The following is a 16,356-nucleotide window of genomic DNA, read 5'->3' on the forward strand; positions in this document are numbered from 1 at the left end:
TTTTTCTACTATGCTCAATATTTTTGTTATTCCAACATTATAAATGCTCAAATACTATTTTTATTTTTTATTTTTTATAAATAAAATTTATGAATTATATAGGTAAGTCCATAATATAAATTAAAAAGAGAAAAAATCACAATATTAAAAAGTTAAAAATAAAAAAATAAAAAGAAGAGAAACGTTGATAATTTGGAGGGTAAAATAGATTTTTGGCAATCATAAGTTTGAGAAATCTAGTTGAATGACCTTCCGACATAATTAAGTGACTTTGATGTTCAACGTTGCTAAAAAGATTGAGATGGAAAACATATGCTAAATTCATTCGATCGTTACCGTGGGATAATCCTGTCCCATATATTAATTTAGCTCCTTATACTTGTATTTACTATATGGAGTAAGTGTCTTGTTTCTTCTTTCTTGTGCAAACTATTGTCCTTCACCAAAATGTTAAACAGACAAGGAGAAATAGGAGATTTCTGCAATTGTTGAGATTTATGTTGAATATTTATTTAATTGTGTTTGTCATTTGCATCTAGTACAATCATATACGTATGTTTTATGAAAATGACTTATTAATTTACCTTGGTGAGCCAGGATACGCATATGATTTTCATTAAACATTCGTACGTATATGATTTTACAACAAGACACCCAAATCCTACATCTGATTTTCCTAATAGGTTATTTGGATTTTTTCCTTTTGACAAGACTGGATTTGGAATTTAATGTGATACTAGTAGTGGGCATAAAAAACATATTGCTCATTTGAAGGGTGGTGGTAACAGAAATTAAAGAGTTTCACTATATATATAAGGAAACGAGATATCAGGCCTTTTGCACATTGAATCCTAATTGTTCGTAATGTGTTCCTTTAGACTACTTACGATTTAACACTTTGAGATGTGGGCACGTATACTGACTTGCAAAGCTTGTATACTGACTTGCAAAGCTTAATGTGAGTGATATGCACAGTTCAATCTACTTATTGTTTTTTGAAATGTAGCTAAATGTTTGAGTTGCATCAATAGGAAGTACTATTCAAACTCTTCACAAGATTAGATGGAATGTTATCAAAAGCTAAACAAATACACCAACTAAAGGAAAGGAAAAAAATTTAAGAAGTGAACAATTCTGATAACATTAACCAAGCTGCAGTGTTTAAATTCGAAGAGCAACTTCAGCCATCACGCGACAATTTAGTATCGCTCATTCAAAGCATGGAGAATACAATGCCAATGATGTAAAATATAATTTTAAAGTTTGCGCATAAGCAGAGGAGCACCATACTGAGGATGAATAGTCACAACTGCAAATGGAGCATGTGTATAAGATGGGGATAGCTCAAAAGAGAATCGTTGAAGTATCATAGTTATTGCCGTTTTTGCTTCCAACATTGCAAAGTTCTGTCCAATGCAAATTCGAGGTCCCCCGCCAAATGGTATATATGAGACTTGTCCATTTGTTGCCTTTGACACACCTTCACTGAATCTTTCTGGTTTGAACTCCTTTGCATCTTCACCCCATATCTCCTTGTCATAATGTACCAAAACTGCAGGTATAAGGAGTACCACTCCATCTGGTAGATTTAGCTCTCCCAATTTCACTTCTTCTTTAGTCCTTCTACCAAATACAGGTAATGGTGGGAATAGCCTTAACGTTTCGTACAAGATCATGGTCACCTGTGAAAAAAGTATTGCATTTTTGGCAGTTGGATTAGAGGGTAGTTGGATAAGCTTTAACAAGCTTATAAGCATTTTTGGCTCCAATAGACCCTTGTGGTATGGCATTTTCCCGGACCCCGCGCATAGCGGGAGCTTAATGCATCGGGCTGCCCTACGTGTTGGAAAACACCAGAAGTATATATAATCCAAAAGCCATAAGTTGATTTCAGCTTATAAGCGCTTTTGGTTTGGCCAAAACTATGACTACTTTATCCCTAATATTTTTTATAATCCACTAAATACCTTCCCAAAACAAAGCAGTAACTCACAGTCCATTCCATTTCTGTAGTTTGTCCTTCTCATTGTAAAGATACTTTTTAATTTATACATTTTATAAGTATCTTTAAGGGAGTTTTAATAATTTTAACAAAAAATGATTATGAATACTTTTTTTTTACCAAACACATCAATTGTTTGTACTTCTATTCAAATGTATCAGTTATAAAATCGGTTTCAGCATATAAAAATATGGCCAAATACTTGTGCGGCCTTTTAAACTTGGCTTCAGTTTCCATTTTGACACTTCAACTAAGGCCGGTACCTATTGAACACTCCAACTTATTTGAAAGTGTACCTATTAAACACCTCACTTACTGCCAGTCAAAAAAATAAAGCGTGTGTTAGTCACATGCGGATGAGGTGGCAAAGTGACGAATGATACAAAGACACGTCGCATTTGGGTCCAAATAATCTTAAGAAAAAAAGAAATTTTATTTTCACATAAAATCCCCTCCCCCACCTAAGTAGTTCCATCGTCTCTTCGCCCTTCTCTTCCCAGTTCCTCCTCCTTCACCATTCATTGTCAGGTAATCCTCACCTATGTACAGATAAAAACTACTCAATCACTTTCGACCGTAGCTACCATCGACACTGTCTTCACCAAAAATGATGTTGATTTGATACTTGGACGAGGCAGAAAGATAAGATGACTCACTCAAATATACTGATGTTTTCCCCAAATCTATGATTCTCTTTCCCTTTGAGAACGTAAATGGATATCCCAAGCTTTTCTCAAATTTCTTGGGGTTTCCTCTCTTTTTTTCTTTTTTCTTTTCCTTTATGGGTTTTAATTATTTTACGAACAAAAATTTAAAATCTTATTTTTTGATTGAAATTTAAGAAAAATTCAAGTTCCAATGACTTTTATTGAGGGGAAGAATGTGAATTGTTTAAATCGTTGTGTGTACCTTTGATTCCTCTGTTTACGTTTGACGAAATTGAAGAATCTGAAAGGGAGGTTTTTTTGTCTCCTTTTTGTCCTTTTGTTTTTTTGTTTTTTTGAGCCCAGGGTCTTTCGGAAACAGCCTCTCTACTCCTTCGGGGTAGGGGTAAGGTCTGCGTACGCACTACCCTCCCCAAACTCCATTAGTGAGATTTTACTGGGTGGTTATTGTTGTTGTTGAAAGGGAGGTTTTTGTTCTGTGTTAATGGTGATTTTCTCTGTGTATGAGATTTTTTGGTGAAGGTGAGGTGAGACGATTGTCGAGTTTTGGTGAAGCTGTTGGTGCAACTGTATGTGTTTTGTGTTGTTGAAGATAGTTGTGATTTTTGTAAGGAAAGACAGAGACATTGAAGCTGGTGGTTATGGCATTTTGGGTTCACGCTACCGGTGGTTCACGGTGTTATGTCGTGGAGTTGGTGAGGTCATTTCAGGTAAAAAATATGTTTTCAAATAATTAAAAAAAGAAAAAAATATGGTTTTGGCATGAGGCTTTGGGAAAGTGAGAAACACTTGTGTTTGCCATGGCATACTTTGTGCTTAATAAGTACACTTTCAAATAAGGTAGAGTGCTCAACAGGTACTGGCCTTAGTTGAAGTGTCAAAATAGAAACTGGAGCCAAGTTTAAGGGGCCGCACAGGTATTTGGCCTAAAAATATTATTCAGCACTTGCTGCTTATAACTACTTTCAATTAGTACTCAAGCAAATCGGCCTCTTAGTTTGCTTGTCAACTTAGGGGGTTTGATAGGACAATATTGAGGGGACACGAAACATACTCTAGAAAAGACTAGAAGAGAAGTACTTACAATTTTAAGGCGATTTAGTCCTTCCAAATCTGGTTTATCATTTCCAAAGACCTGCAACACTTCCTCTCTGGCAAGTACTTGCCACTCTGGATGTAAACACAGCAAAATCATTGTCCAAACAAGCAACACTGAAGTGGTCTCTTGGCCAGCAAAATAGAATAACTTGCACTCTTCAATCACTTCTGATGCTGTCATTCCAAACTCTTTGCTTCCATGCAGTTCAATTTCTTCCAAATTGGATTCAAGTAATATGCCTAACAAGTCTTCATTATTAGTCTCCCCCGCTTTCATCGCCCTCAATCTTTTGTCAATGATACGCCTAATTGTTGTTTGAATTTCCTTTTCGATTTCCAGCATTCTCTTGTTCGTTTTAGTAGGCAGGAACCTATAAAAACAAATTTAAGCAAACAAGATAAGTCTTTTCGTAGAAAGGCATAGTAAGTTCAGTTCCTTTTGTATTAATTTGTTAAGAGTCAGATATTTCCTTTTTAATGACAAAGAAAGTTATGAAACGTGGAAATCTGAGAAGTAATTATTGTACCTTGATCCTGGTACATAAATTGAACGTCCTTTTTCCATTACATACTCAGCTTGTTCTTTCTGAAGTTCAAATACTATTCTTCCCTCTTGATAGCTACTCCCAAATGCTGTGCGAGAAATGACTTCACTGGTCATTACTTGAAGATCTGGCCATACGTCGAATTCGAATGACGTTTCCTTTGGAACAATCTCCTCCCATTTGCTTAGCATTTCACTACAACTCTGATAAAATGCTGGCAGCATATGCTGTACAAAACAAATGGAAAAGCCAGAGCTTGTTATAAATGGATAACTTCTTAAGGTTAGACATCTCAATATGCAATCTTAAGTCCAAGGCATTTGAAATTTACCATCTTCTCTAAATTTGGTACTCCCTCTATTTCAATTTATATGTCTTACTTTCCTTTTCAGTCTATTTAATAAAGAATGCCACTTTCTATATATAGTAGCCCTTAGCTTCCAATATCCGCCGTGGCATATTTAAGAACATAAGATTTAAAAGACATTTTTGTTCATTATACGCATCTTTTGTTTAAGACCACAAGATTCAAAGTTTTCTTTCTTTCTTGAACTTGCCCGTCAAAATAAATATAAAATGAAACAGAGAAAGTAATAAGAGAAAGAAGTATAACCTTTAACTTCTCCACATGGAAGGCAGGATTGATAATTTTTCTGTGTTTGGCCCATTTCTCTTCCTCAAGGTTTACAAGACTTTGAGCCAATAACTTGGTCAATGGATTGGGATGAGTTTGCTTTAGATAAACATAACTCTTTGTCAGAATCTCCTTTACATGTTCAGGAGCTGTGATCAACACTACTGGATATGGGCCTAGCCAGACAAAAGAAGTTTTACCTGCGAGTAATCATTTTTGGGTTAGAGAAAAATCCTTTTTTTTTACTATGCTGGAATTGGCACAAGAAATGTCTATATTTATCCACCATACATATTAATACATGACTTGATGACTTTCTTCCCTTTGGATGAGTCAAGACTTGGCCATTTCTGGTTTTTCACTGAAAACAGTAAAGGAAGAAACAAAAGAAAGAAACAGAGAAGGACATATGAATTAGGATATCTTCTTATATGTTACTCATGATTTAACGTCCTTTAATTACTGACAAACATTTGTATATGAGACCTTATATTATTATCCATATTTCTTTTATAGAGGGTGGGCATTTCAAGATTTTTCCCTCACGATTTCAATAGAACTTTTCATATTTACAAAGGGTGGATATAAAATGCAAAGATTATGTAGTCCATTCTCTGCTGCACTACGTGGATTCTAGGCAATACATAGAAAGAAGGGTAAAACAAGGGCTTTTGTTCCTTGAATTGGATTTATTTTATACTCACAGTATAAACTACTACTACGTTATTTAATCAACAGCAAACAGCAGATATAACAAGTATGGTTAGGTAGTTGAAAAAGAGGGCAAGTGACATGTTAGAATCAGTTAAAATACTCAATAACTCGATCAATCAACAAAGTTTCAATCTCAAATTAGTTGAGGACGTCTGTATAATCCCTATCCTTTACCCTATTCTCGGTAAGATAGTGTAATTTTGTTAACACTATTAGTATATACTCCATTTCTTCCATTTTATATGATACTTATTTTAAGACGGCTCCAAAAAAGAATGAGACCTTTTTATATTCGGAAGCTCTTCAAACTCGCCACTTTATCTTTAATGACATACTCTTATAGTCATAGAATTGTCATCGCATGTTTAAGACCAAAGTTCTAAGGTTACTTTTGTTATTTTTCAGAAATCTTTTCTTTCTTTCTTAAGTCGGGTGTGTGGAAATAATATGCAAAGAATACATTGTCCATTTCCCCGCTGCACTACATGGGATCTAGCAACTGCAGAGAAAGTAGCATGAAACAAAGGCATATGTTCATTAAATTAGACATACTTTGATGCATAAATAGTATAAAATATTTTATTATATACTATGTTATTTAAAAGCAAATCACAGATCTGTTCATAACAAGCACGGATAGGTAATTGAAAAGAGGGCAAGTAACATGTTAGAACCAGTTAAAATATTCTATTACATGATCAATCAACAATGCTTCAATCTCAAATTAGTTAAGAACAACCCCATGAATCCTTGTTCCATTCCATTCTATCATCGATAAGACAGTAACTATTAGTATACTAATAGATCCATTTTATACGAAACTCTTCCCTGTTTATTCTGTTTAGAAAAGATTAATACCTTTCTGCATACTTCTCAGTTCTCACTCTATCCTCAATGAAATGCTCTTATAGCCATAGAAATGTCATGACATATTTAAGACCACAAGTAGGGGCAGCTCAACCACATTAGGGGCCTAAAGCCAAAATTTAATGGGAGGCCTTAAACTTAAAAAGAAAATCTTAGATTATTAGAAGTCTATTTTTTTAGCTTTGTGAGATACAAAGTTATTTTTTGTTGATTTCTTCTAATTATTATTTTTCAATTGATAATATAGCTAATTCGTTTAATATTTCTTGAGACATTGTTGATCATGGGTAAGTCTAAATCATTTAACACTTTTAATTCAGAAAATAAGTCAAAATCGTCAATATTAGAGTGACTATTATGTTTTAAGGAATATTGAAGAACATACGCTTCAAATTGTTTAAATCTACTCAGAAGTGAAACTTGGCTTGGTTTACTATATATAAGAAGTAATCATCTTTTAAAAAAAATCTTCAAGAGACTTTGTGATTATCAACATTCTCATCAAATAAATCCAATTTCTACATTGCAGTGGTGGAAAATAATTTTTCTTTTTTGTTGAGCATAATGTAATGAGTAATAAGAACCTTCAAATCAATTAATGTTGTTCAACAGCAATAGTTGAGACATTGGCATAAGAAACAAAGGCATGAAAAATGAGAAAGGAACTGAATTTACTTACGATGGTGTCCGCACTCCCCATCTTACACTTTAAGTTAATGATAAAATTCAGGTCCAAAGGTTCCATATAGAACTCCGTAAAGTATGTTTATGTCTTTCTCAATCAGTATTTAGGGAAACAAAACTATAAGCCTATAACCTATTTTTGCTAATAATGCCCCCCACCACCACCAAATTTGGGGGCCTAAAGCATTAGTCTTACTGGCTTCACCTTCTAATGGTACTTTTGGTATGTACCAAATGACATATGTTCTTACAAACCCCGTGTTCAATCAAATATCGCTAGCTAAAATGAAAACTTGGAATATATGGCAAAACCTAATTACAAAGTTGTAGGGGATAGAGACCTCAGCGTAACGCCTTGGCAACATTCGATCAACCTAGAGGAAAACATAGGCAAGAAAGAAAAGTCAAGAAAGATTGTAGTGGATAATCAAAGAAATTAATAGGCTGAAGACAATTTTGGCCGGTGATGTGGATGGTAACGTAGTAATCCAAATCCATTACTGTATTTATGGCATAAATGGGAAATTTCGTCAAAATCAAACTGTACCATTCATTTATCAAGAGGCAATGGCCAGCCAACTAAGAATTCATAGTGTCTGTTTTCTTAAGTAATGATTTCAGTTTATTGAGAGCTTCCGTCTGCACTACCACTTTATATACTGTTAAGGGTGATATTTCGGATTTTCAACCAACAGGCAATTATCAAGGATGTCTCAATAAAATTCATGGCCTAAAGCCAAAGGGGCCTTTCTTTTTTCTTTTTCTTTTCGTTGTAGTTATCTTATAAAACATAATATTAATATTGACATTGGTTTATTTTTTTTTTTCTTTTTGTTTGTAGTGTAGTTATCTTACAAAATATAATATGGAGCATTAATATTTAGATAAGAAAATTCAAGTTAATAAGATATTACCCACGTATTTATAATGTGTTACCTTGGATCTTATTTTAAAAAATATTACTCCCTTCGTTTCAATTTATGTGAACCCATTTGACTGGGCACGGAGTTTAAGAAAAGAGAGAAGACTTTTGAACTTGTGGTGTAAAATAAGGCAATCTATTTTGTGTGGCTATAAATCATTGCATAAAGGTAAATTGTTTCCAAATAAGGAAAGGAGTCATTCTTTTTGGCACGGACTAAAAAAGAAATATGTTCACATAAATTGAAACGGAGGGAGTATTTACCAATATAAAGATTTAAGTAGCTTAATTTAAAGTTCTAAAATATTTCTATTATTAAAAAATAGATAGCCTTTCTTTCTACTTTTACGAGGAGTTTGTATTTTTTTTCTATAAATATCGCTAGCTAAAATGAAAACTTGGAATATATGGCAAAACCTAATTACAAAGTTGTAGGGGATAGAGACCTCAGCGTAACGCCTTGGCAACATTCGATCAACCTAGAGGAAAACATAGGCAAGAAAGAAAAGTCAAGAAAAATTGTAGTGGATAATCAAAGAAACTAATAGGCTGAAGATAATTTTGGCCGGTGATGTGGATGGTAACGTAGTAATCCAAATTCATTACTGTATTTATGGCATAAATGGGAAATTTCGTCAAAATCAAACTGTACCATTCATTTATCAAGAGGCAATGGCCAACCAACTAAGAATTCATAGTGTCTGTTTTCTTAAGTAATGATTTCAGTTTCTTGAGAGCTTCCGTCTGCACTACCACTTTATATACTTCATAGTGTCTGTTTTCTTAAGTAATGATTTCAGTTTCTTGAGAGCTTCCGTCTGCACTACCACTTTATATACTGATAAGGGTGATATTTCGGATTTTTAACCAACAGACAATTATCAAGGATGTCTCAATAAAATTCATGGCCTAAAGTCAAAGGGGCCTTTCTTTTTTCTTTTTCTTTTCGTTGTAGTTATCTTACAAAACATAATATTAATATTGATATTGGTTTATTTTTTTCTTTCTTTTTGTTTGTAGTGTAGTTATCTTACAAAATATAATATGGAGAATTAATATTTAGATAAGAAAATTCAAGTTAATAAGATATTACCCACGTATTTATAATGTGTTACCTTGGATCTTATTTTAAAAAATATTATTTACCAATATAAAGATTTAAGTAGCTTAATTTAAAGTTCTAAAATATTTCTATTATTAAAAAATAGATAGCCTTTCTTTCTACTTTTATGAGGAGTTTGTATTTTTTTTCTATAAACTTTAATATTGTCTAAGCGAAAATAAGATGAAAAATTCATAACTAAAAATATTTTTGGGGATCCAGAATTTAGGAGACCTAAAGCAAAGGCTTTACTAGCCTCATGCAATCTGAATGGCAAAGTATAAAATCATCAGTAGTTAACGGTAAAACCAAGCAATAGTCATTTCACAGCAAAATCAAACAGTTCACTCTGGCATTTTACCAAACAGGTAATAGGCATTTCACAACTCACTTTTTCAAATACAAAATGTTGAATCAAACAGCTCATTGAGACAACTCGATGTGTCTACCATGAAAGCAATGTAGGATAAAGATTACTTGTCATCTCGTCCACATAAATTACAACAGAAGTAACAAATTATTATTAAAAGATTAATACCAAATGACCAATTAAACCTAAACGGACGGAGACAAGAAAGAAGAGAAGGTTGTTGATTGGAGTGGTCATTGAAGCGTAACAAATGAGCGGAGAATTTGACTATTTGAGGGGAGGAGAGGAGGGAATAGTTAGACAACCGTTAGCTTTAAATGTTGGAGTAGATGTAGGATGCATCTGCTCACTTTGTTATAGTTGAAGGATGTTTTCTGTTCATAAGAATAAATAAAGGATGAAACTCAAGTTTATTGTATAATCTAGGGGCGGTTTTGATAAAATTTATTGAACAATGGGTCAAGCACAACGTCAACTTTTCAAGTATACAAAAAGGACCTGGGAAGAGCTCTTACATGTTCGTATTGGAATATATGACTTAAGAAATTAAAATTTCAGCTATCACTTCGATTCATGAGTTTAACTTTTAATATTTTTAGCATTAAATCTATTATATTTTTAAAGTTATAGTTCATATTTATTATTGTTATAATTTTAATTTTTAAATATAAATTTTTACTCTGCGTCCAAAATTATGAATTCAATTGAATTCGTCGGTAACACGCTACATCTATCCTTACACATGGATGTGTAAGGGTGATGATAACACCTCATTGATCATTACAAATTGTATATATCCATCTGATTATAGCAGAAATTCCATAAATTCATGAAATATTTATAAAAATATTAAAGACAGCAAATATTATCTTTCTCAAAGATATCGAAGTGCCTAAGAGACGTTCTTCCTTTTTACGGAGATCAAATACAACAAAATTGTATCCACAAAAATTCATCAATAAAATTATTTTTATTTAAAAGATTTTTTTGTTACAGCTGTATTAGAGAATCTCATCTCAATAGACTAATTTATAATCAGTAATGAGATGTATACTTAAAAAAAGATTGCGATGACTTTTTATCACTATTCTATTCATTATTCATTTCTTCTAATTATCTTCGCCACGATACCTTCATCACCTACCACTACTATTATCAACTTTCATCCCACCATTATCAACAACTTTCATCACTAGTTATTATTCATTATTTTATCGATCACCACACAATTACATCTGCTACTAATTATAACTGCATAGTCATCGCCGCTAGTCACTACTGCAAAAAATATCACCAATCACCGGTGCAGAACAACCACCACCTCACAACCAGGGGCGGAGCAACAGTGTTGGTTGCGGGTTCAAAAGATTTGGTCGAACCCAATAGCTTTTGTTCAAATCATGTATTTGGTTTAAGAAATTAATAAATATGGAGTACAAATTATTAATTTAGAACCAAATAACTTAAAATGATTATAATCTTGAAACCATCAAGTTCAAATCTCTGCTCACAACATCGTCAACTCTTCATTGCTACTAATATTAGAATGTGTTTCATCAAACATTTTTTTTTTTTTGCAACAGCATATAAATTTCATTTTTTTTCTATAATATTTTGTTGATATAATAATTAATTATAATTTTATTTAACTTTTATATTTATTATATTCTTAAATAAATAAAAATAAGTGGGAAACATAAAAAATTGTGAGAGATCGAGAAAAAGAAACGTACCATTTTTATTGATGGCGTTGAGGAAAAAAGGGATGAGCCTTTGAGCAATATCATCAGAGAAATTGATGGGCTTAGACTTGGCTTCTATTATGCTTTTTGTCAGTTCGTTTAGATCTCCATAGAGTAGCTTGTAAGGATTTCCCTTAAGACCCCTCTGTCTTAAGCATTTCTCCAATTTCTTTGGCCTAAACCAAACCCAATTCAACACTTTCCATGTATATACCAGAAAAATTGCAACACTGACTACTGCTATTGTGTTGCACAGCATCTCCACCCTCAGAAGTGACAACTAAGCTTCTCTCAGCTCCTTCCTCTGAGAGTATATACAAAGAAAGTCAAAGGAATCTTTCTTTAAATTTTTTAAATAAGATTTATATATTTAAAAATTACATAAAATATTACTCCATATAAGTTACAATACTTAATAATTCAAAGTATTTTACAAAGCCGTAGTTAAGAAAAACTTCATTGACTCTTGACATAGTAATAGTGCTTAATTCATAGAGTGTAATACATAATACATGGAGTATTTTGGACGCAATATCTTGTCTGTTTGATTTTCACTTAGTTATCTCTCATACAGCGTAGAGGTAATTGGGAGTTAAAATGGGCTTCGAGAGACATTATACATTTATATTTCATATCAATAAATATAACTTTGTATACTGTCAAAACCGGTTTTGCCCTTCATATAATTAGTCGAGATTGGAACATAATGGACCGAGGGTCGTCATCATAATATTGAGATGAGATCTGAAGCCAGGTTATCGAGCTCAAGATTCAGGGACAGATCAATACCGAGCTCGAAGTCAATATCGAGCTCGAGTCCAAATCGAACTATGATGCGAAGTGGTGTTATCGAACTCGAGATCCAGATCAGTCGATACCGAGCTCAACACAATATCGAGCTCGAGTCAATATTGAGTTCGAGATCCAGAGATCGACCAAGTTCCAAAACTGACCAAGATCGAGCTAAGAAACAAAGAGCCGTTGTAGCCGCACCAAGGGAGAGAATCTCGGCGGAGATTAAAAAAAATTAATTAACTAATTTATCATGAGATCCCCACTATGTATTTTTAATTATATCTAAAGTAGGATCCCTCCACTATATGAAGAGTGGCTATCATTTCTGTAAAGGACACGTTGAACATTGAGACATGAATACACTCTCACATTTCAAAGATTATTGATATTTACACAGAAGGATAGTAGAGATTATTCGTTTTTAGGCTTTAGACATTGATTCATCTTGGTTGTTTATAAATCATTCTCCACTCGATTTGGTTTGTATTTTATTATTTTTTACAGTCAATATTCGATATGTTTCTACTTACTTTTCCAATTTGTACCAAGTTATACCACGTATCTTTAGAACTACATGTAAATTCAACTCTATCCATTTTCGGGTAAACAGTTTGGCGCCCACCGTGGGCTAAGGATAATAGTGGTTATTTGGTACGAATCTCTGTGAAACACACTATTTTACGCTTGTCCTTGGAAGTGTTTTTGATTTCAGACTGAAAACGACGAATTCTCAATTAATGGCCCTACCTATCAACAACGAAGCTGGCCTACAAGATGAGAACAACAACTTGACGCTCCGGGATGAAAGGCCACTCGTCGATGCCGCTGGAGCTCGGGTCGAAGTGCCAATAGACATTAATTCACATGTGGCCATCGAGGCAAACCAACGCTCCGACCTTGAAAATAGCATTCATGGTGGAACTCGATCTGCAGCTCGAAATACCCAAAACGTTGAGGAAAACGGAATCAGCTTGCGTATGATTTTCAAAATATTACAAGCTCAACAGGTAGCGATAGCTCAGTTGCAGAGCCAAACCCAGGCACCGAGCAGGCCGAAGCCCAATCCATCCCGAGAAGTCACCCACAGAACGGGGCCAGCTGTAGTAAGGTCAAATGAGTAAGAATCGGGGACTAATCCCGAAATTGTTAAGATACTCGAGAAACTGACGAAACGAATAGAGTCAGGAGAAAGGAGGATTAAAGCAAACGACAAAAAAGTAGAAACGTATAACTTCAGGGTTGATCAGATCCCGGGGGCACCACCAGTATTGAAAGGCTTGGATACCAAAATATTCGTACAATATCCCTTCCCCCGAGTGCGGCTCCGAAATCGATTCCCAAGAAGTTCCGCATGCCCGAAATTCCTAAATATAATGGAACGACCGACCCAACGAATACGTCACCTCTTATACATGTGCCATTAAAGGGAACGATCTAGAAAACGACGAGATCGAATCTGTATTATTGAAAAAAATTGGTGAAACCATTTCAAAGGGAGAAATGATATGGTATCATAATTTATCACCTAACTTAATCGATTCTTTTACTATGCTTGCAGATTCTTTCGTAAAAGCACATGCTGGAGCCATAAGTATCATAAATGAATGAAGCTCGATGGCTTCACGATGGTTGAAGCAGAACCTGATCGAGTACCCAACTGTTACCTGGGCCGATGTACACAATCGGTATCAATCAAAAATTAGAGTCGAAGATGACCAGTTGGGTTCTGGGTCCGTTATTAAAAGGGACATCAATCGAGAACCAAGGACGATCAAGGACCGATACTGGCCGTATAGTGGAGATCATTGGGGGTAACGAACCAAGACGTAACCTCATACAAGGCGATAAAAGAAGTGATCGAGGCCAAAGGTCTCGGGAGCTGATGAAAAGGAATGGGTTCGACAGGCATACCAGACCTAAGGAAGCACCACGGTTATCAGAATATAACTTCAACATCAATACATCTGCCATCGTGTCGGCTATCAGACGCATCAAAGATACTAAATGGCCTCGACCTCTGCAGACCAACCCAGCCCAAAGGAATCCCAATCAAATATGCGAATATCATGGCACTCATGGCCACAGAACGGAAGATTGCAGGCAACTGAGAGAGGAGATAGCCCGGTTATTCAATAAAGGGAACCTTCGAGAATTTTTAAGTGACCGGGCCAAAAACCATTTCAAAAACAGGGATTTTAGTAGACAAAACGAACAAGAAGAGCCACAACAACTCATCCACATGATCATCGGTGGGATCAATATCCCCCAGGGGTCAGTGCTTAAACGCACTAAGATGTTGATTGTAAGAGAGAAGCGATCTCGGACTCAGGATTATGCACCCATAGAAACTTTGTCCTTTAATGATGAAGACGCAGAATGAGTCATGCAACCCTACAACGACGAACTGGTAATATATGTACTTATGAATAAAACTCAAGTTAAGCGTGTGTTAATTGATCCAGGTAGTTCGGCCAACATTATTAGATTGAAGGTCGTGGAGCAGCTCGATCTACAGGACCAGGTCATGCCAGCAACCCTGGTTCTAAACGGATTCAATATGGCATGTGAAACTACTAAGGGCGAGATAATTCTGCCAATAAACATGGCCAGAACCATCCAAGAAATGAAGTTTCACGTAATCGAAGGTGAAATGAGGTATAACGCCCTTTTTGGAAGACCGTGGATCCACAATATGAGAGATGTACCCTCGACCCTCCATCAGGTTCTGAAATTCCCAACATCAGATGGGGTCAAAAAGGTCTGCGGAGAGCAACCCGCCGCAAAAGAAATGCTTGTCATCGATGAAGTAATTCTGATATCTTCACTATCATCGACAAAAGGATCGGATTCGAAGGGGGAACGGGATACCAAATAGCAATCACAAATGTCAGCCTCGACCCAACTAGAGAATCAGAAAACTGATGAAGATGATGAACATGGGGTCCCTCGATCCTTCGGGGTCCCCGATGATTCCGACGCTACCCAATCAATGGTCGAAGAACTGGAGCAAATCACGTTAATCAAACATCTGCCCGAACGAAAGGTATACCTGGGCACGGGGTTAGATCCCGAGCTCACGAAAAAGCTTATTCAATTTCTTATAGCTAACATGAACTGTTTCGCTTGGTCCTATCTTGACATGACAGGGATTCCACCAGGAATCACCACTCATAGACTAAGCTTGGACCCAAAATTCCATCCGGTAAAACAAAAAAGAAGGCCCTAGTCTGAGGTCAAACATGCCTTCATCAAAGACGAGGTAACCAAACTTCTTAAAATAGGATCTATTCGGGAAGTAAAATACACCGAATGGCTAGAAAATATGGTGGCAGTCCCTAAAAAAGGGAACAAACTTAGAATGTGTATAGATTATAAAGACCTGGATAAAGCATGCCCTAAGGTTTCTTTTCCTTTGTCTAATATCGATCGTATGATCGATGCCACGGCCGGCCACGAGACTCTCAGCTTTCTCGATGCCTATTCCGAGTACAACCAAATACAGATGAACCCGGAGGATCAGGAAAAGACCTCGTTTATCACAAGTACGGTACCTACTGTTATAATGTAATGTCATTCGATCTAAAAAATGCTGGTGCAACTTATCAACGCCTAGTAAACCGAATGTTCGAAAAGAAAATAGGAAAATCAATGGAAGTTTATATTGATGACATGTTAGTTAAATCCCTGCGAGAAGAGGACTATTTAAAGCATTTGCAGGAAACTTTCGACATACTGAGGGAGTACAATATGAAGCTCAACCCCGAAAAGTGTGCATTCGGGGTTGGCTCGGGCAACTTTTTTGGTTTCATGGTGTCCAATCAAGGAATCAAGATTAACCCCGATAAAATCAAAGCTATCGAGGACATCACAGTGGTAGATAATGTAAAGGTCGTACAGAGGCTAACGGGATAGATAGCTGCCTTAGGACGATTCATTTCGAGATCCTCAGATAGGAGCCACCAATTTTTCTCTCTGCTTAAGAAGAAAAGCAATTTTGCATGGACATCGGAATGTCAGCAGGCTTTGGAAGAACTAAAATGGTATTTATCGAGCCCACCATTGCTTCATACCCCGAAGATAGACGAATAGCTTTATCTGTATTTAGCTGTCTCGGAGATAGCGGTAAGTGGAGTCCTAATTCGAGAAGAACGAAGTACGCAATTCCCTATTTATTATGTCAGTCGAACTTTAGGCGAGGCTGAAACTAGATATCCAT

General features: G+C 35.4%; 1 protein-coding gene across 1 annotated transcript; it reads right to left on the bottom strand.

The window, feature by feature from the left end:
* Positions 1 to 1,116: 1,116 nt before the first annotated feature.
* On the bottom strand, positions 1,117 to 11,660 carry LOC104108547 (cytochrome P450 CYP72A219-like). The gene is made up of 5 exons (XM_009617613.4): positions 11,337 to 11,660; positions 4,924 to 5,144; positions 4,293 to 4,537; positions 3,752 to 4,136; positions 1,117 to 1,682 (listed from the first exon to the last, which is right to left on the bottom strand). Exons 1-5 carry the CDS (start codon positions 11,602 to 11,604, stop codon positions 1,257 to 1,259), a joined length of 1,545 nt encoding a protein of 514 aa, XP_009615908.1. The 5' UTR covers positions 11,605 to 11,660; the 3' UTR covers positions 1,117 to 1,256.
* Positions 11,661 to 16,356: the final 4,696 nt, after the last annotated feature.

The sequence above is a fragment of the Nicotiana tomentosiformis genome, chromosome 7 (genome assembly GCF_000390325.3).
Source record: "Nicotiana tomentosiformis chromosome 7, ASM39032v3, whole genome shotgun sequence".
In the NCBI taxonomy this organism is placed as follows: domain Eukaryota; kingdom Viridiplantae; phylum Streptophyta; class Magnoliopsida; order Solanales; family Solanaceae; genus Nicotiana; species Nicotiana tomentosiformis.

What these genes read in the sequence shown, in the direction of transcription:
- LOC104108547 (XM_009617613.4), bottom strand. Translation starts at nt 11,604, where the DNA reads ATGCTGTGCAACACAATAGCAGTAGTCAGTGTTGCAATTTTTCTGGTA. An exon ending in CAACGCCATCAATAAAAATG is followed by an intron (nt 5,145 to 11,336) that starts GTACGTTTCTTT and finishes GATTACTCGCAG; the next exon opens with GTAAAACTTCTTTTGTCTGG. An exon ending in ATTTATGTACCAGGATCAAG is followed by an intron (nt 4,137 to 4,292) that starts GTACAATAATTA and finishes TTGTTTTTATAG; the next exon opens with GTTCCTGCCTACTAAAACGA.